Source organism: Micropterus salmoides, unplaced genomic scaffold (genome assembly GCF_014851395.1).
Source record: "Micropterus salmoides isolate LMB-PRFRI ecotype aquatic unplaced genomic scaffold, ASM1485139v1 Ms_hic_scaffold_5, whole genome shotgun sequence".
NCBI classification, from domain to species: Eukaryota; Metazoa; Chordata; class Actinopteri; order Centrarchiformes; family Centrarchidae; genus Micropterus; species Micropterus salmoides.
In genome coordinates this window covers 18,517,853-18,541,148 of record NW_024044237.1, presented here as the reverse complement: position 1 = coordinate 18,541,148, position 23,296 = coordinate 18,517,853, and the positions used below count along the sequence as shown (strand labels likewise).

Sequence of the window (23,296 nt, the reverse complement as noted above, 5' to 3'; positions counted from 1 at the left end):
GTTTTCAGGTAGACTGGCTCTGTAAAAGGCTTGGTCAAACACTGGGGCGTTATCATTAGCATCCAGCACAGTCACGTGTATATTGGCAGTTCCTGATCTTTGTGGGTTTCCACCATCAGCAGCAATAAGCACGAAATTTAAATCATGTTCTTTTTCACGGTCTAGCTCTTTGTCTAACACCAACTCGACGTTCCTAGATCCATCAGTATCGTCTCGAACAGATAAAACAAAGTGTTCGTTCTGTTGTAAACTGTAATGTTTAACCGTATTCTGTCCGATGTCTGCGTCATGTGCTTCGTTAACACGATATCGCGCTCCTTTGTCAGCCGATTCTCTAATTTCCAGTTTAATTGTATCCTTTGGGAAAACGGGTGCATTGTCGTTTACATCCTGGATCAGCAGTGAAATGCGGTGCAGCTCCAAAGGGCTCTCGAGGACCAACTCAAATTTAAGCATACACGACACCTTCTCCCCACACAGCTCCTCTCTGTCAATCCTTTCCCTGATGACCAAATTTCCCGTTTTTAGATCAATATCGCAGTAGTGCTGATAGATTTCCTCGGTATCAATACGGGCTTTACGAGCGACCAATTTCCCTCCTTCCAGCCCGAGATCCTTGGCAATATTTCCAACAATGGATCCGGGTCTCATCTCCTCGGGAATGGAATAGCTGAGGTCTGCAATGGTGATGTGAACAAAGACAGCAACGCCGAAGACGAAACACAGCAACGACGGTCCTTTGTAGTCCATTGTTGTTTCCGAAAGAAGATAAGGAAAATAAATGTTTCTTGTTGCTGAGACAATTAGAACGTAATGTTAATTGCAGAATACGCTGTTCCTGCAACAATGGCAGTCTGGTTTCAATGCTACAATTACTCCTTTTGCAGTGGGTGGAGAAACGAATCTCCTCCTATCCGCGAGTGAGCAGCGACGCCGTGAGTTTTTTTGGAATATTACAAATAAACAACTACTAGCCCAGCAAAAAATACCAGAGTTAGTGCAATGATCAACCCTGCAATGGCATTCAATGTTAAGACACAAATTGAAGTTATTTTCGTAGAATGTTTGGGGTTTGATTAATAGGGGCACTTACAGAAACACCATTCAGCACCATGGACAGCGTTTGAACGACGAGGAGTAGACCAAAGATTTCTCTCTCACTTATGATTTCTGTTCATAAGGTATCAATAACACGTGATGACTGCATACTCTTACATTTAAAGTGGTAAAGTAAAGATTAAAACATTTATAAATTCACAATTGCAAACCCCTGTTCCAATATTAAACAGGCTATTTAATGTTCTCTGAAACTCATCCCGTGGTTAACAACAAATACATGTGACTATGAAATCCAATAGTCGTGTGTTAGTTAAACAATGTCTGAGGTCCACACTAATACCCGCGGTAATCTGCATATTTAATGAGCAAACTGTTTAGTTTTCATCAATTAAGAAAATCTAAAAGACATCAAAGCTGACAGTCATTACAGCATTTAAAACAGGGGCTTGAAACACGTTAAAATTCCCGAATCAGCATTTTGTTCATCGCTTAAGCAAACGTTTGATCAGCTTGTGATTCTAAAACGTACTAGACATACAAATTCAAACTCTGATTACTGCTAAATTACAATTTAATGAGTTGAAAGGAACATGCAATGCCAACACATACGACCTTTCACGTACAAATGTTTACTAGGCGTTAATTCCCCTTCATTCCAAAAGCATACGATCCAGGTATTGAGAAGAAAATATATTAAATCATAATCAAGCATTGGAGAAGTGTCACAGCCAAGCAAAATGTAAATCACACCTACCATATAATGGAAGAAATCTATAAAAGGAAACAAAATAGTGGCGCATGGGTCACTCTTCACATCATAATTAAGGAGGCTTATGCCAAACACCCAATTGCATAAAAGGCAGTTATCTTCTTATGGCTTAAGTAACTCAATGTATACTGAATGTTAATGTGCGATGTTAAATCGTTAAATACAAACATGTATCTGGCCTACCTCTAGAGACTCAACGGGTTGGCCAAACACCTCAGCAAAGTCAGTCGGACTTTTCCTCAGAGTCTGGTCGGCAGGCAGTGTGTTGTCATTGTAAGATGACACGAACTTAAAGTCACTGGTCCTAGAACCCGTTGTCAGGTAGGCGTCATAATTGTAAGTGCTGCGTAAAGTTCCTGTGCCGTCAACATCTGCGTAATTAGGAGGGAGATAAGCGCTGGGGATGGCGACTGCTCCATCAAACAACAGTCTGGGCTTTCTCCTGCGACAAAACCTCACACCCAGGATGATGATAATGAAGGTCAGGAAAAAGGTGGACACAGACACCAGCGCGATGATCAGGTATGACGTCAGCTTGGAGTTCTTCTCATCATAAGAAATGTCCTTCAGTTCTGGCACCTCAGCCAAGTTATCAGAAATAAGTAAATACATGGAGCAGGTGGCAGAGAGAGAGGGCTGTCCGTTGTCTTTCACTGCCACAATAAGGTTCTGTTTCATGCTGTCAGACTCAGAAATGTCCCGCTGGGTCCTGATCTCTCCGCTGTGGACCCCGATAGTGAAAAGTCCCGGATCAGTGGATTTGACTATATGATAGGACAGCCAGGCGTTCTGTCCGGAGTCCGCGTCCACCGCTATCACTTTGGACACCAGAGAGCCTCCGTGTGCAGCTTTGGGGACCAGCTCGGTCATGAAGGAGTTGCCCTCCGGGGCGGGGTACAGTATCTGAGGAGAGTTGTCGTTCACATCCGATATGAAGACACTGACGGTCACGTTGCTGCTGAGCGGAGGAGAACCGTTGTCTCTGGCCATCACGTGGACTTTAAAACTCCTGAACTGTTCATAATCAAACGACCTCACAGCGTGGATCACCCCCGTGTCTCCGTTAACAGACAGATAGGAGGACACCGGGGCACCGTTCACCTCACCGGGTAACAGAGAATAAATCACTGTACCGTTTTGTCTCCAGTCGGGGTCTCGAGCACTAACGGAACATAAAGTGGAGCCAGGTTTGTTATTTTCAGCCACATATGCGCTGTAGGACTGTTCCTCAAACACCGGTGGGTTGTCGTTGATGTCTGCTACAGATAACTGAACAGTTTTAGAGGAGGACAGAGGTGGAGAGCCCTCGTCAGTGGCGGTGATTGTAATGTTGTAATCAGACACTAGTTCACGGTCCAGTTGTCCTGTGGTCACCAGGGAATAATAGTTTTTAATGGAAGGAACCAACTTAAAGGGGGCGTTTTGCTGAATGGAGCAGCGGACTTGTCCATTAGTCTCAGAGTCTCTGTCCTGCACGTTAATGATGCCCACCTCTGTGCCAGGTGACACATTCTCAGGTATGGGGTTATTAAGAGACTTTAAATTTATTTCGGGTGGGTTGTCATTAATGTCGGAGATTGCAATCATCACTTTGGAATCTGAAGTAAGGCCATATCCATCTTTGGCGTCTATGCGCATTTCATACGTCGACTCTTTCTCGAAATCCAAAGGCCCTATCACTTTAATTTCACCTGTGGTGTGATTTAAAGAAAACGCTCTCCTACCCGTTTCCGAAATTCGACTTAATTCATAAGTCACCTCACCATTTAGACCTTCATCTGCATCATGTGCAGCGACGGTCACCACCAGAGTACCTATAGGAGAGTTTTCCGGCAGAATGGCTCTATACACGGTCTGGGTAAACACTGGAATGTTATCATTAGCATCCAGGACAGTCACATGCACAGTTGCAGTGCCAGTTCTTTGAGGACTGCCTCCGTCTATTGCAGTAAGCAATAACCTCAATTCCTGTTGTTCCTCGCGATCTAATTCCTTATTCAACAATAGCTCTGCAAATTTACCCCCATCTGATTTTGACTGGATTTTCAACACTAAATAATTGTTCGTCTGTAATGCATATCTTTGAACAGCGTTTTGCCCAATATCTATATCATGTGCCTCCAAAAGACGGAAGCGAGATCCTTTTACAGCCAATTCATTGATTTCTATCTTGATTTCATCTTTAGTAAAAACAGGCGGATTATCGTTGATGTCCAGTATTTGTAGTGAAATGCGATGCAACTCTAGGGGTTGCTCTAGGATTAACTCAAATTTAAGGACACAAGATGCCTTTTCGCCGCAAAGCGACTCTCTGTCAATTCTTTTAGCTACAATCAAATCTCCAGTGTTAAGGTTTATGTCACAGTACCGTTCACGATTCAGCTCGCTGTCAATTCGGGCCTTTCGAGACGATAATTTCCCGAAGTTCAGCCCGAGGTCCTTTGCTATATTTCCTATGACAGATCCGGGTTGCATTTCCTCGGGAATAGAAAAGCTCACGTCTCCATTACCGATTGGAAGCAGCTGAAGAACGAAAGTAAAGCCGTAAAGCAGACCAATCCCTGGATATCCATTGCGTGCCATCCTGAGACAAGAATGGAAAACAACTGGGAAACGTTGAATGATGTTATTCACTTGCGAAAATCCAGTATAAGATAAATCAAACATGCGTCGCACTTGCAAACTGTGTATCTGAAGCGAACGGCTAACCAAAGCACGTTCAAGGTTGTAATTGAAAAGGAGAAGATCAAGCCTAGAGGAACAAAGCAGGAGCAAAGGCTGGAGGCGTTTCCTCTGCTGGTGAACAGCGACACTATGAGTTCACTTTCATTTCTGCACGTGAATGATCAACATTAAATGCTTACACTATAACTGTTTTCTTGTTCATTTCATCATACTTTGACAGCAATCCATGCGCAAAAAGGTCAAGTCATGAATATTTAATTCAATTTACATTTATTTGAGCGTTCTATTATAAATAAAGCATTTGTATTGGGGAAAAAACAACTTACAAATTAGTTAAGCTAAAAGCCAAGGTCATTTGGTTGTGGATTTCGCAAGAAAACAGACAGCTGGCAGTCGACAAGCAAACCATTCATCTTTAGGCTGGCCCAAACCATGTTACCTCTAGCTACATAAGAGAAATATTACTCCCTGTAAATTCAACATCCAGTATGAATTTCATAAACAAGGGCACTTTTGAGAAAGTGAATGCACAAAAGTATTGGAGAGATGAATAGACATAGTAATCAGAGTGGAGTAAGAAGTGCAAAAGCATAGTTGCACACTGAACGCTTAATTTAAAAAATATACAAAGCCAATATAATATCATGACAGGTATTAAGGGTCTTAGACACTTTATCACAGAGCTAATATGGAAAAATTACTCTTAATTAAGTATTATGGAATATGTTTATAAATCTTAGGAAGTTACCATGTTCATAAAGTTGTACATCCATGGGCGTGCACACATAACATTTGCTTGGTAAGGAAATAAATATCTTTTAATTCTTATGAAGAATATCCTTAATAAGAAAGTGCATGGCATGAAATCAGTCTGGAAAGCATTTTGGCACCACATATAGGTGTCTCTTCTGGAAACATCCACAGTAATGGCAGGTTACGCAGAGGCAGAAGAAGCAGGTCTTAAGAGCGCAAGGAGTCCTTAAGGTTCTATTTTGAAAAATAACTTAAAGGGGTTCTGCTGAGTACTGGATAAACAGGGATCAGATATTAACACATCTTAATGTTTGTTGTGATAAGCCTAATGTTAGCTGGTGGACGACCTGAACAGTATCATCTCTATGAAGGAGACAACAAAGGAGAACACACACTTTAAGCATATTGGCATGTAGATCGGTTGGATTTGGCTGCTTGCTAATAATCTATGTAAACTGGTGAAATCAGTCTCTCTCTCTTTCTCAACTCGTACTTCTATTTTGATTATATTTTGAGAAGTTTTTTTTTTTATAAATAATGCATGCATCTTTTATTCACTTGCTGAAAATATTATTTTACTGACTTAAATACTTGACATGTTACATATTAAAGTTAAATCTAGGTTTTCATTGTAATGAAACAAGAACAAAAACTGTCCAGAGCCACCTTGTATGTGACTATATATTTGAGACCATAGCTCTTTGTCAGCTCATTGCCAAAAAACAACCAAAAAAAACAAAACAACAAAACGATGACATCTTAATTTCTTAAAGCTGTAATGAGATGGTTTTAAGGATGGATTTTTTAATCTGAATATTATTTCATGTCTTAAATAAATGCCATTAGATATTTACAGATCAGTGCAAGCATTTTAACATTCATTACCAGGACATTTTAATGTTTTTTGGAGACAAAAATCAAATCACGAGGCACATCCTTGCCTCAACCAAAACAGTGAAAAGTATATGGTCAATGTTTAGTATTTAATGTTGGTGCAAATTATACTGCCACTAAATGGATTGAACTCTATCTCCAACAACATTCTCTGAACTTTATATTGTCAATTCCCCCTGTATTGCAAAGGTGATACCACATGGTACTATTCTGAATGAAGCATGAGCAGCTGAACAAAGTCTGGGTAGTGAAGATATATCAGGGCATCAAACACATGTTTAATTATACTTAATTTAAATGAAAACAATGATGACATAACATCAGAGAGATTTGATTTGCAGAGAACATTCCTCTATCTGCCAAGAAAACCAACATGTAATTTGCCAAATGTATTAAAATGCAATTAGGAGATTGTTACTTTTAAAAACGCCCATTAAGACCACTGCAAGGACAATCCTATTGGTGTCATTATTTAATTATTATTAGTAGAAAGTATTAATATTATTTTAATGCAAAATGTACAAATAATAATAATATTTTATATTATTATAAATGTTTTTTTCTAATTATACATATACTGTGAATTTCTGGACTACAATACATAAAGGTTTATAATTTTGGTATGATGTAGTGTTTATAGGCATAGGGATGCTTAAATCCACACACAGACTATCACACTGCACAGTAGACACTTTACTGTAGGCCTACTATCTTTCTTCAGCCCAAAAAGCTAAATTTAAAATGAAAAACGAAAATAAATTATTTGCATCTGTGAACAAACAGTTGTATAACACAAATGTTAGACTATATGAGGTGTAAGCCTGTCGAAAAAAGAGAAAAATGCTTTAACTGAATCTTTAGGAAAAAAACATTACTCCTACCTCTCCATCTGACTCTCCAAATAGATCAGCAAAGTCAGACGGGCTTTTCCTCAGAGTCTGGTCAGCAGGCAGTGTGTTGTCATTGTAAGATGACACGAACTTAAAGTCGCTGGTCCTAGAACCCGTTGTCAGGTAGGCGTCATAATTGTAAGTGCTGCGTAAAGTTCCTGTGCCGTCAACATCTGCGTAATTAGGAGGGAGATAAGCGCTGGGGATGGCGACTGCTCCATCAAACAACAGTCTGGGCTTTCTCCTGCGACAAAACCTCACACCCAGGATGATGATAATGAAGGTCAGGAAAAAGGTGGACACAGACACCAGCGCGATGATCAGGTATGAGGTCAGCTTGGAGTTCTTCTCATCATAAGAAATGTCCTTCAGTTCTGGCACCTCAGCCAAGTTATCAGAAATAAGTAAATACATGGAGCAGGTGGCAGAGAGAGAGGGCTGTCCGTTATCTTTCACTGCCACAATAAGGTTCTGTTTCATGCTGTCAGACTCAGAAATGTCCCGCTGGGTCCTGATCTCTCCGCTGTGGACCCCGATAGTGAAAAGTCCCGGATCGGTGGATTTGACTATATGATAGGACAGCCAGGCGTTCTGTCCGGAGTCCGCGTCCACCGCTATCACTTTGGACACCAGAGAGCCTCCGTGTGCAGCTTTGGGGACCAGCTCGGTCATGAAGGAGTTGCCCTCCGGGGCGGGGTACAGTATCTGAGGAGAGTTGTCGTTCACATCCGATATGAAGACACTGACGGTCACGTTGCTGCTGAGCGGAGGAGAACCGTTGTCTCTGGCCATCACGTGGACTTTAAAACTCCTGAACTGTTCATAATCAAACGACCTCACAGCGTGGATCACCCCCGTGTCTCCGTTAACAGACAGATAGGAGGACACCGGGGCACCGTTCACCTCACCGGGTAACAGAGAATAAATCACTGTACCGTTTTGTCTCCAGTCGGGGTCTCGAGCACTAACGGAACATAAAGTGGAGCCAGGTTTGTTATTTTCGGTCACATATGCGCTGTAGGACTGTTCCTCAAACACCGGTGGGTTGTCGTTGATGTCTGCTACAGATAACTGAACAGTTTTAGAGGAGGACAGAGGTGGAGAGCCCTCGTCAGTGGCGGTGATTGTAATGTTGTAATCAGACACTAGTTCACGGTCCAGTTGTCCTGTGGTCACCAGAGAATAATAGTTTTTAATAGAAGGAACCAACTTAAAGGGGGCGTTTTGCTGAATGGAGCAGCGGACCTGTCCGTTACTCTCAGAGTCTCTGTCCTGCACGTTAATGATGCCCACCTCTGTACCAGGTGACGCGTTCTCAGGTATGGGGTCAGAGAGTGATTTTAAATATATCACCGGGGCGTTGTCATTTATATCAGTAACATCTATTATAACTTTGGCGTAAGAGGTTAGCCCTAAACCATCTTTAGCTTTCACTCTCATTTCAAAAGAACTAATTTCTTCAAAGTCAATCGGACCAGTTACTCTAATTTCTCCGGTTTTAGGATCAATAGAAAATACATTTACATCTTCATCAGATACATGGCCGAACTGATATGTCACATCTCCATTCACTCCTTCATCTGCGTCTGTAGCACTAACATTAATCACTATGGTATCTGGAGGAGAGTTTTCAGGCAGACTGGTTTTATAAACGGCCTGGTTGAACACTGGGGCGTTATCATTAGCATCTAACACAGTGACGTGTATGACTACAGTACCTGATCTCTGAGGAGAGCCACCATCTAATGCTGTGAGAAGCAAATTCAACTCTCTTTGTTTCTCTCGATCGAGCTTATTCTCCAATACGAGCTCAACCTTGTTGCTGTCAACAGCGAGAATAAAGTTGTCATTCTTTTGAAGGTTGTACCTTTGAACAGCATTTTGACCTATATCTGCGTCATGGGCCTCCTCGATAGAGAAGCGGTTGCCCTTTTCAGAAGACTCGCCTATTTCCATTTCAATCAAATCGTCGTTGAACTGCGGAGAGTTGTCATTTACATCTTGAATATGAAGACTTAGTCGATGAAGCTCCAGAGGATTTTCCAACACCACATCTACTTTCACAACACACGACGGTTTCTTTCCACAAAGGCTTTCTCTGTCAATTCTTTCTGATGTGATCAAATCTCCGGTACTCAGATTGATATCACAGTACCGCTTACGAGTTCCCTCAAAATCAACACGGACCTTTCGTGAAGATAAGGTCCTCAGATCCAGACCGAGATCCTTGGCTATATTTCCAATAACAGAGTCGCGTTTCATCTCTTCTGGAATAGAATAACTCAGATCTCCATTAACGAGGTGCAGCGTTACAATAAAGGAAGCGAAGCAGAGAACCGGACGAAGCGCTGAAAATCCTTTGTCTCCCATCCTGACATAAAAAGGCGTCATCAGCTTGAACAACATACTTTCCAGTGCGAAAAAGTAAAAGCTGTCCAAAATACTCAATAATCCAACACTTCACAGCAATGTGCAATTTAAAACATGGTCGGAAATGTAACCGTTTTCTGTGGAAAATCTGCAACTGATATCTATGCAGCAGCAGTGGGAGGAGTGGTGAGGGTCTGTTTTCTGTCAGACAACAGCGACACCATGAGTCTCTTTTTCTTTCACACAAACATGTAGGCTAATAAAATATTATTCACAAAGTCTTAGAACACAAAGATAATATTTACTCAGGTCTATATGAATTGTGTATGTGCAGAAATTATTTTATTTTCTTAAAACACACGCGGTCGATTGATCACTTTGAAGTTTTGATTACATATGAATGAAATCATAATTATCACCATTATTATAATTTAAAAAATGCTGACAGGTTGGGTAAGGAGAAAAAACACATCTCAAGTTGCGGTTCTGCCTGAGAGCCTGAGGAGTGGTTCAGCACCATGGACAGATGCCTTGAGATTTGCCAGAGCTGATAGTACAGAGGTATTTAACGCTGTGTTGGTCTCCTGGCCAGTGTTCTTAGACTGTATTATTGTGAATTAAAGACAGTTTCACGAAAGAAAACATTGACTTACTCTTAGACCTAAACCAGTAGCCACCTAACTCCGAGGCTGGCTCAGAAATCAGAACTGCTTCCATCACTTGATGATAAGTGATGATCAGTCACATGCTGAGCATTGAAAATAATGTTTAACAGCGAAAAGTGTAAAATTAAGACTCACGAGAAACTGCGCTAAAAAGCTTGATTTTAAAAAGGAGTACTTCTGTGAGAGCTTCAATATGAATACAGTTTGCTGGTTAAAATGTTTTTGTAATTATACATTTCCCCATGAGCTGCAGCTTCTTTGTTGGCAAAGATCAGGTTGAAGGAACTCCTTGTTTGCTAAAGATTTTAATAAAACAGGATATTAGTCCTTAAGATGAAACCGAAATAGAAAGTTCAAAATACCAACGAAATAAATATGACTCTCAGAATAACTATTTTGTCAGGAATCAGTGAAAGTGGATCTTTTTGAGACCTGACTTCAAAAGAATCCATCAAAAGAGCTGTGACAACTAAGCCTATGTGTTGATAAGTAAGGGGGAAAGTGTCTGAGGAGCCCCGTGGTTTTGAAGGAGAAAAAGCGAAGATATTCAAGCATTTGCTGACATAATTTAAGAAGTAAGCATAGCCCAAAGCTAAAAGGTTTCCCTCCATTACGATAAGCAAACGGTTGCTTCAACAACAACTCAATCACTTGAACATCACAGAGACATAAACACAAGCTGCAACCAGACAGACATCAGAGAGACTCATTAAACAAACCGAGAAATGATTATTACATGTGAAGTAGTTCAAACGGTTCCTACCTCTAGAGACTCCTCTAAATCTTCGAAGGGATCAGCAAAGTCAGTCGGACTTTTCCTCAGAGTCTGGTCGGCAGGCAGTGTGTTGTCATTGTAAGATGACACGAACTTAAAGTCGCTGGTCCTAGAACCCGTTGTCAGGTAGGCGTCATAATTGTAAGTGCTGCGTAAAGTTCCTGTGCCGTCAACATCTGCGTAATTAGGAGGGAGATAAGCGCTGGGGATGGCGACTGCTCCATCAAACAACAGTCTGGGCTTTCTCCTGCGACAAAACCTCACACCCAGGATGATGATAATGAAGGTCAGGAAAAAGGTGGACACAGACACCAGCGCGATGATCAGGTATGAGGTCAGCTTGGAGTTCTTCTCATCATAAGAAATGTCCTTCAGTTCTGGCACCTCAGCCAAGTTATCAGAAATAAGTAAATACATGGAGCAGGTGGCAGAGAGAGAGGGCTGTCCGTTATCTTTCACTGCCACAATAAGGTTCTGTTTCATGCTGTCAGATTCAGAAATGTCCCGCTGGGTCCTGATCTCTCCGCTGTGGACCCCGATAGTGAAAAGTCCCGGATCGGTGGATTTGACTATATGATAGGACAGCCAGGCGTTCTGTCCGGAGTCCGCGTCCACCGCTATCACTTTGGACACCAGAGAGCCTCCGTGTGCAGCTTTGGGGACCAGCTCGGTCATGAAGGAGTTGCCCTCCGGGGCGGGGTACAGTATCTGAGGAGAGTTGTCGTTCACATCCGATATGAAGACACTGACGGTCACGTTGCTGCTGAGCGGAGGAGAACCGTTGTCTCTGGCCATCACGTGGACTTTAAAACTCCTGAACTGTTCATAATCAAACGACCTCACAGCGTGGATCACCCCCGTGTCTCCGTTAACAGACAGATAGGAGGACACCGGGGCACCGTTCACCTCACCGGGTAACAGAGAATAAATCACTGTACCGTTTTGTCTCCAGTCGGGGTCTCGAGCACTAACGGAACATAAAGTGGAGCCAGGTTTGTTATTTTCAGTCACATATGCGCTGTAGGACTGTTCCTCAAACACCGGTGGGTTGTCGTTGATGTCTGCTACAGATAACTGAACAGTTTTAGAGGAGGACAGAGGTGGAGAGCCCTCGTCAGTGGCGGTGATTGTAATGTTGTAATCAGACACTAGTTCACGGTCCAGTTGTCCTGTGGTCACCAGAGAATAATAGTTTTTAATAGAAGGAACCAACTTAAAGGGGGCGTTTTGCTGAATGGAGCAGCGGACCTGTCCGTTACTCTCAGAGTCTCTGTCCTGCACGTTAATGATGCCCACCTCTGTACCAGGTGACACGTTCTCAGGTATGGGGTCAGAGAGTGATTTTAAATATATCACCGGGGCGTTGTCATTTATATCAGTAACATCTATTATAACTTTGGCGTAAGAGGTTAGCCCTAAACCATCTTTAGCTTGCACTCTCATTTCAAAAGAACTCCTTTCTTCAAAGTCAATCACACCAGTTACTCTAATTTCTCCGGTTTTAGGATCAATAGAAAATACATTTATATCTTCATCAGATACATGGCCGAAGTCATATGTCACATCTCCATTCACTCCTTCATCTGCGTCTGTAGCACTAACACTTATCACTATGGTATCTGGAGGAGAGTTTTCAGGCAGACTGGTTTTATAAACGGCCTGGTTGAACACTGGGGCGTTATCATTAGCATCTAACACAGTGACGTGTATGACTACAGTACCTGATCTCTGAGGAGAGCCACCATCTAATGCTGTGAGAAGCAAATTCAACTCTCTTTGTTTCTCTCGATCGAGTTTATTCTCCAGTACCAGCTCAACCTTGTTGCTGTCAACAGCGAGAATAAAGTTGTCATTCTTTTGAAGGTTGTACCTTTGAATAGCATTTTGACCTATATCTGCGTCATGGGCCTCCTCGATGGAGAAGCGGTTGCCCTTTTCTGAAGACTCTCTTATTTCCATTTCAATGAGATTCTTTTTGAATTTCGGAGAGTTGTCGTTTACATCTTGAATATGAAGACTTAGTCGATGAAGCTCCAGAGGATTCTCTAACACCAGATCCACTTTTAAAACACACGACGGTTTCTTTCCACAAAGGCTTTCTCTGTCAATTATTTCTGATATGATCAAATCTCCGGTACTCAGATTGATATCACAGTAGCGCTTACGAGTTCCCTCAAAATCAACACGGACCTTTCGTGAAGATAAGGTCCTCAGATCCAGGCCGAGATCCTTGGCTATATTTCCAATAACAGAGTCGCGTTTCATCTCTTCTGGAATAGAATAACTCAGATCTCCATTAACGAGGTGCAGCGTTACAATAAAGGAAGCGAAGCAGAGAACCGGACGAAGCGCTGAAAATCCTTTGTCTCCCATCCTCCGAAAAACACATCCACTGCTTGTACAAATGACTGCACAGACAAAATATACATATATATATAATTCCAAAACAGAGTCAATAATCCAACATTTTACAACTATAAACAACAACAGGATGGAAAACAGTCGTGGAATGGAGGGATTCTTCTTAGAAATGACAAGCGACTTTAATGCAGTGAGAGTGGGAGGAGATGTCTGTGCTACTTTTGTGCTGGCCTACAGCGGCACCATGAGTCTCTGTTCACTCTTGACACCTCATGCAATATTCTCGACAAAGTCTAAACCCTCCTCATCTTCACCCACTTTCACGAATTGTGTGCCCCATGTAAAATATAAAAGTTGTATAATATTCAAAGATGTAACTGATTCAATAGGACTATTATATTATTTTATTGATGGTATGTCCAACGTCACTTCCAGATAACAACCTGATGATAGAAATACACCTTTATGCACCACTGACAAACTATTATTATTATTAAGCATGTTTAGCAATTTGGTGAGAGACCACAGACAAAAAAAAAATTAATCCCATAAAAGTAGACTAGATGTATAGTAGGAAAACTAATACAACTAAGGAAATACATATTAATGAATACTTACTTCAATCACACAACTAAATGTGCATACAAAACTTAAATCATTATACCCCACACAAATACAAACAACAACAAATACAGACAATGTGTCTCTAATGTTGACAAGACTGATTTATTAAAACCCATATTATCATGGAATAAATATGGAAATCTACACATCTATGAATCTATGGATGAAATCAACTCAAACAGAATTTGTTAAAATGTATGTTGCTAAAAAATGTTATTCAGAAGACATTATGTATAATAAAAAGCTGTAAATATATGCTTTTAGATAATTTGAAGGCCTCATGTTTTGTTATAAAATATTCACGCATAATACCTCACTGAAGGGACAATTAAATTATTACATTAATATATTATTAGTAGTAGTAGCAGCAGCAGGAGCAGTAGTAATAGTAGTAGTAGTAGCCATGTCACAAATTCACAAAAATATGGCAAAAAAAGAAAAATAAGTTTCCAGTTGCAGTAGTTGTTTCAGGACCATGGACAGAGACAACAGGACAATCACATGGCATTGTTGGGCTTGCTCTGCAAAAATGCATAACTTTTCAGATCCAGGTTCCCAAGCAGTCCCAGAATCCTAATTGGCAATGACAATTAAAGCAGTAAGACACAGGCCTGAACTGCATTGGCACCAGAGACACACTGACAAACATTTCTGCTTGGTCTTTCCACTTAGTCCTCAACAACATTAGTATTACAATTAAAAATGGAAGCATCAGATGTGTAGTCTTCCCCAACCAATGCCAAGTCCCATGGCTCGGGGGCACTAGTGTGTATGTGAAAAACGTTGCTGAATCACCAAGACCTCTAAATGTAAAAATATTGTAGATAATCACATAAAATGGAGAGTGGGCAACAACGACCTTTCAATGCTGTGCTTTTTCCCCATGTACTGTTACATTGGACATTAGATACACTAAATCACGCAGATATTAGTGTTATTTTACACTGTTGTTCGTAAATTTCCTGTTTGTCAAATACACAAACTGTTGTTAGCCGCTGAATTTATCTGGTTTTGATCAACAACTCTGAACAGTGGGGACTACTGCTGGTTTCTGTTTTTGTTTTTGACTATCTGGCCGATTTACCTTTGCATTCTAACTCCATCTCTGTGTTTGATAATATTTCTCCACTCTTTCTTTTTCTCTTCTTAATGGTAAATGTCATTTGAGCAATTAAGGCCCTATCTACACGGGTACTCATAACCATGACGATTTTTTTACACGGTTCGGCCGTTCGTACACACAGAAACGCAGGTCACTGAAACCGAACATTTTTGAAAACCCCTGCCAGGGTGAGGATTTTCAGAAACGCTGGTTGCAGTGTTGTCCTGACAGTAAAACCGGGGGTTTGCTTTGCGAAGTCAGAGAGTGCGCCGTTATCCGCTGTGTTTGATGTCAGATTGTGAGCCACTGCCTGCTTTGTTTAAAATTTTATTAGGCTCTGATTGGCCAACGTGGCTTTACGGTTAGGGTCATATCGCCGCCCGGTGTTTCGGTATGCTCTTGACAGCGTTTGATAGCGTGTGTTTGCGTTTTCATGTGGACAGAGATTTTTTTTTGAAACGCAGGAGGAAAACTCCGGTTATACAAATACCCGTGTCTGTGTGGACTAGGCCATAGCCTTGTTATAAAATCATCATCAACAACTGACATCAAGTTAGGATGACATAATGATGCAGAAACATTATGCATTCAGGGTAGATGGATATTAGCACAGTCAGTGCATGTCATAAAATATGAAATGAATTTAAATTTGTCAGCATCTACAGTTTTGTTCTCATAAGTGTGTTTAATGTTCATTTCCTCTTTGTTGTCGCATAAAAGAGAATTCAACATAACTTACTCACAGGTACAGTGTTTTGAAAGATGAGCAGAGAAATGTTCTTCATGTGTGTCCAGTATTATCCACAAGCAAGTTTTCTCTTTTGAACAACCTAGAGAACACACAGCATACTGTATTGTTATTGTATTTCAAAACTTAAATTAACATATATTAATTTTACAATTGCTTAATTTCATTACAGATCAAAACAGTCAAATTTCCTACATTTTAAAATTAATCAGTAAACTGTAGGCTGGAAACAAACAAACAACAACATAACGAACGCATTTAAATAAGCCTAATAATATTAGGCCGATTGTAGAAGAAGAGCATTTTGTCGGTATAATTAAAATTAAAAGTGAATCTTGCATAATAACGTGTTAGTTTTAGTTCCGCTACCGGAGACACCGCTCATCCCGTGCGCTCTCCGGCGAAACTATTCCCGGATTCTGCTCTGGACCTGCTCGGATCAGACTCTCTCACTCTGGACTTTCAGCTACGGTTCCCCCTGCTCGGTACAGCAGCCACCAACCCGGTTTGGCAGGCATATATTTTCCCTCTGCCTCGCTCTTCCGCTGCTCAATATCTGATCCTTTTAACCAGCAATATATATTTCTCCCTTTCTTAGTCCTGCACTTGGGTCTGCTAGCCTTGCCATAATAAAGTTAAAAACAAAGATTTGGTCACTCAGTTAGCCTAGCTATGAGAATAAATAAACGGAGCGCTCTCTGTCTTTCACCCTCTCTCTCACACACAGGCACACAGACTTATCTCTCCGATCTCCCCTCACTCAGCAGGGGGGCGAAGCTTTGATTATTCGCTCTTAATTACTATTGAAGCGTCGAAGCTCAAAACATGACATTCGGGCAGCTCTAATTATGCTGTTAATCAAATATGTACAATATTAGCATAGAGTTTTAACACACCTCACAATCTTTTATACACTGCCCTTCCAAAGTCACTCACAAAAGTTGTTCCCATTCCCTCTGCAGATGAAGAAAATAAACATGAAAAAACATTGGCAATTGTTATTGTAACACCCCCAAACTAGTTCCCAATTGACCAAACAGTGTATAAAATAAGCGGGCAACAATAGAACACGCTGTACAAAATATAGCCTCCAAATTTATTTGTATAAAATAGACATGCAAAGGGTTAAAACAAGACTGAGGCTAAGATAGTTAAAAAGAGAGTTCAAATGGGGGAAACTGTTAGTTAAACGGAACTGCAGTTCGTCGTAGCTGGGTGTGCTCAACTTCGTCTTCCTGCGTGGTCACAGGCTGGTCGGTTGTAGCCTCACTGCTTGGGCCTCTGGTAACTCTACTAAGTAGCGGTGGCTCTACACTGGCAGCTCCCCAGACCACGACCCAGCCGTGTACCACACTCTTGCAAAGAATCAGCAGCCTCCGCACACTGCACACAGGAGACAAACAGAAGACTCTTGAGCTAGTGTGTGGCTGGTTAAATAGTTTGCAGATGGATGTCATGCCCAAGCACACCTGTCTGCCATTAGTCCATACCCATGCAATTAACCCAAGTGCAAAACCACACCCACCAAATACACACCCACTCTAAGTGCTCACCCCTCACACTACCACTGCACTCAAAATTGGCTGATACAGGTCTACCCCGTTACACCATTAACTCATATCATTATAGTAGGTTTCAAAGCAGACAAACATTTAACAGTGTGTTCAGTGCAACAGTAGCTATGCTTATTAAGATTATCTGATCATTTTGAGCTTGAAAACATAGCTACTAAATAATAGGATGTCCCTATGAGTTTTTGGTAGCACCAACACATCGTATAATAGGATTGGGGTTTTCATTCTTTTTATTACTAAATTAATATCATGTGTGTACTTTTCCTTGTGATTTTCTGTCATCTCCTTCACTATGTTAACTAAGAGCTATTTGTTCTTGTGGGTTCACCATGTTCTGGCTTTACTTTATGGAAAACTGAAGCATACAACTGTAGGCTACCAAAATTGTGAACACAGAGCTTATTACATATAAGTGATATACAAATATATAGCCTACATATAATGTTACTTACCAGGCTGCATGGTTGAGTCCAGTATCTTCTCTAACAGTTAGCATGTGTAAAACGAGAATAAGATATTTAAAAAGGCCGCAAATGTAGGTTGAATCTTGCAAGTTACCACTAAATTTAGTCATGCCTAATTACTTTGGCGTTTTTAAGCTAACGATTAACTTCTTTTACTGGTGTCAACTTTGCTACAATAAGCTTAAATAAAGTAATGTTACGTACCAGATGCTGCATGGTTTAGTCCGGTACCTTCTCTAACTACTAAAAACGCAGCTAACGGACAGTGAAGCTTGCTAGCTTACTACCAAAGCTAGTAGAGCTTAACGTTAAGCTAACAGTTAACTTCCGTTACGGGCCATGTTGTTGTTGCGTATTGGTTACCATAGTGAAGACGTTAAGGTACTGATTAAAATTATATCGTTAATTAATTAGTTGCTGCTTAAGTCCTGAACAGCTGAGATGGTCTTCCCAGGGCTAAATTGCTGGACATTTAACACTTAAACGAGAATAGAAAGAGAATGAAGTAAAAAAGGCGAGCACAGCCACACAGAGTTAGCATAGTGTATAATTCGTGGAAGGGGACTCTTTCGTGTCATGGACAAGAGATTTCCCTTAATTAGCCTGCTTCCTCCATTCATGAATATATAAATACGAATTTAAATATAAATATAAGTGCTGTGTTTGGGTCATTACTTGCAATCGGTGCTTACTTTGCTTCTTGTAGATGATTTCCCTCCAAAAATGAAAGCTACTTCCTGAGAGTCATGTGACTGCACAGTCCAGGGGCATGTTCAGAGGGACTTTCATTAGAGCAGAGTGGGAGGCCAGCCTCCCCAGGAGGGCTCCAAACTGTTTCATGGGAGGTTTAGTGATAAATATATTACAAGTTATTACATTAAATATCAAAAGGGGAATTTAGCCTCACTTGGTGTGATTTGGTAAATGAGATAGTTCAGAGATACAGTAGTTGGTGGGGGGGATTACAGTTTTCTCCCACATTCCCAGGCCACAGGACAGAATTAGAATGAATTTGCAATATGTAATTCACTTAACATGGGGCCAATTTCCATTGAAATTCCTTTTTATTCTATAGGCAATGTCTTGAAATTACATTGTGCCTTAAAATAGAACATGTCCTTTTTAGGTAAGGGTTTTTTTTATGAATACTTTCTTAAAATACTGTCACGATCCTGTCCTGAGTTCTCTGTGCTGTATTTTGATTCTTGTTTCTCTGTTTCTGGGTTTTGGTATTTGATTCTGAGGTTATGTTATTTAGTCTGGTTATTAGTTTGCCCCGGGGCGGCACGGTGGTACAGTGGTTGGCACTGTCACCTCACAGCAAGAAGGTCGTGGGTTCAAAACCCTGTCTGCGTGGGTTCTCTCTAGGTGCTCCGGCTTCCTCCCACCATCCAAAGACATGCAGACAAGGTTAATTGGTGACCCTAAATTGTCCTTAGGTGTGAGCGTGAGTGGCTGTTCGTCTATGTGTGGCCCTGCGATGGACTGGCGACCTGTCCAGGTTGTACCCCGCCTTTCGCCCGATGCCAGCTGGGATAGGCAACATTCGCGGTTGCCGTTCTGTTAGTTTAGATTTAGTTTATAGTTTGCTTGCTACCTCAGTGTGCTTCCTCTACCTGATGTTGTTTATCTGGTTATGATCTGTCAGTTGGTGTTAAGTGGTGTTCTGGTATTTTTCCTATTTCTGGTCCATGTTTACTGTTGTCCTGTTTCCTGGTGGGTCACGTTTCTGTTCCCTACCCCGTTCTGTGTAACAGTTTGTCCATGTTTTCTGTTTTGAGGTTTTGTTCCTTGTCTTGTGTACTCTGTTTAGCCTTGTTGTTTCCATTGTTCATTTGCAGGTTCTGTTTAGCTCACTTTGTACCTGTCTTGTTTAGGTTTACCCCTGCATTTTAGTTCTGTGCCTTAGTTATTGTCTTTGTACTTACTCCTACTTCTGTGTTTGCATTATTTTGGTTTTGTCAGGTCTTGGTTCTGTTTAATCCTAGCTTCAGTCTGTTTTCCCAGTCGGTTGTAGTTTTTTTTGCTTGTGTCTGAATTGAATGTTACATCTTATATAGTTTAGTGTTTAGTAAGCTGTTATGTCTGTTCCCCCAGTATTCCTCTGCATACCTGTCTCTGTTTTCCCCTGCTGTCTCTGTTCCTGCCTGTCTCGTTAGTCCTGATCCCACTCACCTGTGTTGCTCCCGCCTGCTTTTTTGGATTTTGGATGTTGCCAGTCCTTGCACTCTGTAAGCCTTGTTTTGCTTTTTCCATGTTATGGATTAAAACCCTGGAACTCATCTCACACTGTGCTCTCAGTGTCTTGCATTTGGGCTCTCTCCTGCTTTGCGCTCACCCTAACTGTGAAGAATACATGTCCAACTGGAATTTTGTGAAAACAGCCACAGGATCCAGCAAGAACACCAACAGTATGGCTGATGAAGAAAAGAAGAATTAACACAACATTATGATTCGATAAATGTCTGCACTGTAAAAAATAAAATCGTAAAATTACGGTAAAAAGTCTGGCAGCAAAAGTACCGTAAATATTTCTGTATTTTTAGTCAAACTGCTGTTAAAAGAAAATTTGTTGAATGTTAAACGAATGTATAAATCTGTATAAAAACCTAAAAATATTGCAGAAATACCTTAAAATGACATAATTAAAAAGAAGACTGCTGTTTTAATACAGTATTACTTGGTATATTTTTAAGATAATCCAATCTATCTACAAGAACTTCTTGTCAAAGTAAAGACTTTTCTATGTAAAGCAAACAGAAAATGTTGTAAATTTACCTTCAGATACCCTAATTTAAAGCCTAATACCAGTATATTAATAGATTTAAACTTTTATTTTATGCCATTATTCAATCCATTTACAGTAAATTCCTGTTAAATATTGGTTTTATCCTGTACAAAAAACCAAGATCATGTAATATTAAGTTACAGAAACATAATTTTAACAGTTATTGCTTTATATACATTATTTGACAGTAATTACAGACATCTCCAATAAATTTACAAGCTTTTACCATTAATGTATGTGGGTTTACTTTATAGAAACATTATTAGACAGTAATTACAAGCAACTCTCCAATATTTCTACATATTTTTACCATTTAAATACGGGGGTTACTTTATATAAACATTATTTGACAATAATTACAAGCAACTCTCCAATATTTCTAAATATTTGTACCTTTAATGTATGGGCCTTTACCTTATAGAAACATTTTTATTACAGTAATTACAACCAACTTCCCAATATATCTACATACGTTTACCATTAATATATGGGGGGTTACCTTATATAACCAATACTTGACAGTAATTACAATTAATTAAAATCAACTTTTCAATATATCAACATGACATTTACTCATTAATGTATAGTTTCACTTTATATAGACATTAATAGACAGTAATTACAAGCAATTCTCCAATATATGTAAAAATACACATTTATTTTATGTAAACAATATTTGATAGCAATTACAAGCAACTGTCCAATACATATACAGACCTTTTACATTACTGCATGGGGTTTACTTTATATAAACACTGTTTGACAGTAATAATAAGCAACTCCGATATATACAGACCTTTCTTGTAAGTGCATGGGACTTACCTTATATGAACATAATTTGACAGTAATAACAAGGAACTCCAATACATTTACAAACTTTTCTCATTTTTTGACAGTAATTACAAGCAACATTCCAGTTTATGTGCACACGTTCCATTGTCAGTGGTCATTCCCTCTGGCTGGATGCTCCTGATTTTACGCATAGCCTAGTCCATGTGTTACTGCAGCTGGCGGCTCTCTGCAGCGTCGCGCAACTTTCTAAATTCTTCCATCTTGCGAAGAAAATAAAGGTCAGGTCGAAACAGTGTATAAAGGCTGAACAACAATTACCCAAACATTTTAATCCATGTATGATTTGTTAATATGCAGTTCGCCAAATTAACTAATAACCAGGGCTCGAGACTAACCCTGTTGGCCTGGGGACAATAGAAAATATGTTTGGGACGAAGAAGAATATTCTGTAGGACGCCTCTAGGACGAAAGGGATTGTAGAGGCTTATGTGTTTATTTATTAAAATCACTTAGCAAATGACAAACTGAACTGACCGAGCGCTGATGACAACAGAGGTCGTCTTCTCACGTTGTTACTACAGTCACGCCGGACTCACACAGGAGGCTGGCTGCTCACCTGTTCCCGCGGTACAGATCCATTATTCTCTCAGGCTTGCTGACTCTCAATCGCGCTGTGTAGGTTAGTTGAATGAATGAATGAATGAATGAATCTTCTCACGCAGTGAAAAAAAAAATCTATATTCTGATAACGTCGACTAGCGGCGATAATCAACTCCACCCAGTTGATGCAACTCGGCATACGGTGTGATCGTAAAATAACCCGCGTGCGCTCTGAGAAGCAGCCAGGAGACTCGCTGGTAGAGTTTTGCATTATAAACACCTGAAGCACAATCTGGCTCTGTTTGGGAGCTGCAGAAGTTAACATGAGGATTTTGCTGAGATGTCTGCCTGATTGGCAGTGTTAGTTTCGTTTTTTTAGGCTACCTCCGATAAAGTGCAGTGCACTTGTCTCATTCAGAAGGCTACAGTCTGAAGGGAAGCACAGCAGGGTACCTATTGGTCAGGTGGACTTAAATATTATGAATTCCTATTAAATAATGATGTTAATCTCATAATACAATTTTTTCTGGACATATAAGAGACGGACGTGTATAAAGCTAGTCTGGAGCCCTGACTAATAACAGTTCATAGTTGTCAGTACCATTGGATGTACTGACAACTACTGAATCACTGAATTAATTTGATACTGAAATCTTCAAACCAGAGCATTCTCGGGCAACTTCTGAGGCGTTTCTGTCCCAGTTTCTAGTGAGTTACAAACTGAATGTGTTGATGTTCAATCTCATCTTAATTATCCTACATTAATCAGGCACCGCCACTGCCTATGTGTATCTGCTGCAGGTTTATTAAGTGTAACACAAAAAGCTACACTAATCGGACACAATAATTATCAAAATAAATATTTTTCCGTTTGGTTTTAAAACAACAAAAACGTTGTCTGTTTTTTTTGTTTCTGTTTATCCGATTAAATTTTGAAACAAAATAATCAAAGAACAAACCATAAATGAATTGTGATATCATCTGATATAAGGTTTGAAGCTTTTCCAAAAACAATAAATTAAGAAAGATTTTAGACACTATGAATAAGTGTTGTGGGGTTTTTCTTTTCTACAAAATTAGTTTCACATTCATGTCTATTAACAAGCGGCTCCAGATTTTACACCTGATAACATCACAGTTTGAGTCTTCTCTGCTGGGCTTGGGAGAGAGTAGCTCACGCTCATACAAAATAACGATAAATGCTCAAGAAGTTCTGCTAAGTGAGGGAGGATCTGATGTGGGAGAGATAGCGGCAGCACGGGTGTGTCTGTCTGTGTGTGTGTGAGAGAGAAAAAAGAGGAGAGAGCACTCCGTTTATTTATTCTCATAGCTAGGCTAACTAAAGGCTCGTGCAGACTTTACGACTTTCAGCGTCGGCCGTTG

General features: G+C 40.4%; 2 protein-coding genes and 1 long non-coding RNA gene across 3 annotated transcripts in view; all 3 read right to left on the bottom strand.

Annotated features, from left to right (window-relative positions):
• The window catches only part of LOC119889225 (protocadherin gamma-A11-like), a 261,420-nt gene extending 260,597 nt beyond the window's left edge, over positions 1-823 (bottom strand). Inside the window, 1 exon segment of the mRNA XM_038700148.1 lies at positions 3-823. Within this exon segment, the coding sequence (XP_038556076.1) occupies positions 3-750 (748 nt within the window). The 5' untranslated portion in view covers positions 751-823.
• A 5,946-nt stretch (positions 824-6,769) lies between these two features.
• Positions 6,770-9,589, bottom strand: LOC119889252 (protocadherin beta-16-like). The gene has a single exon (XM_038700166.1). The coding sequence runs from the start codon at positions 9,454-9,456 to the stop codon at positions 7,018-7,020; it is 2,439 nt and encodes an 812-aa protein (XP_038556094.1). The 5' UTR covers positions 9,457-9,589; the 3' UTR covers positions 6,770-7,017.
• A 4,013-nt stretch (positions 9,590-13,602) lies between these two features.
• Positions 13,603-18,394, bottom strand: LOC119889283. The gene is made up of 5 exons (XR_005442036.1): positions 17,722-18,394; positions 16,892-17,078; positions 16,592-16,651; positions 15,691-15,777; positions 13,603-14,418 (listed from the first exon to the last, which is right to left on the bottom strand). It is a non-coding gene; the product is annotated as an uncharacterized LOC119889283 (long non-coding RNA).
• Between the last annotated feature and the right edge of the window lie 4,902 nt (positions 18,395-23,296).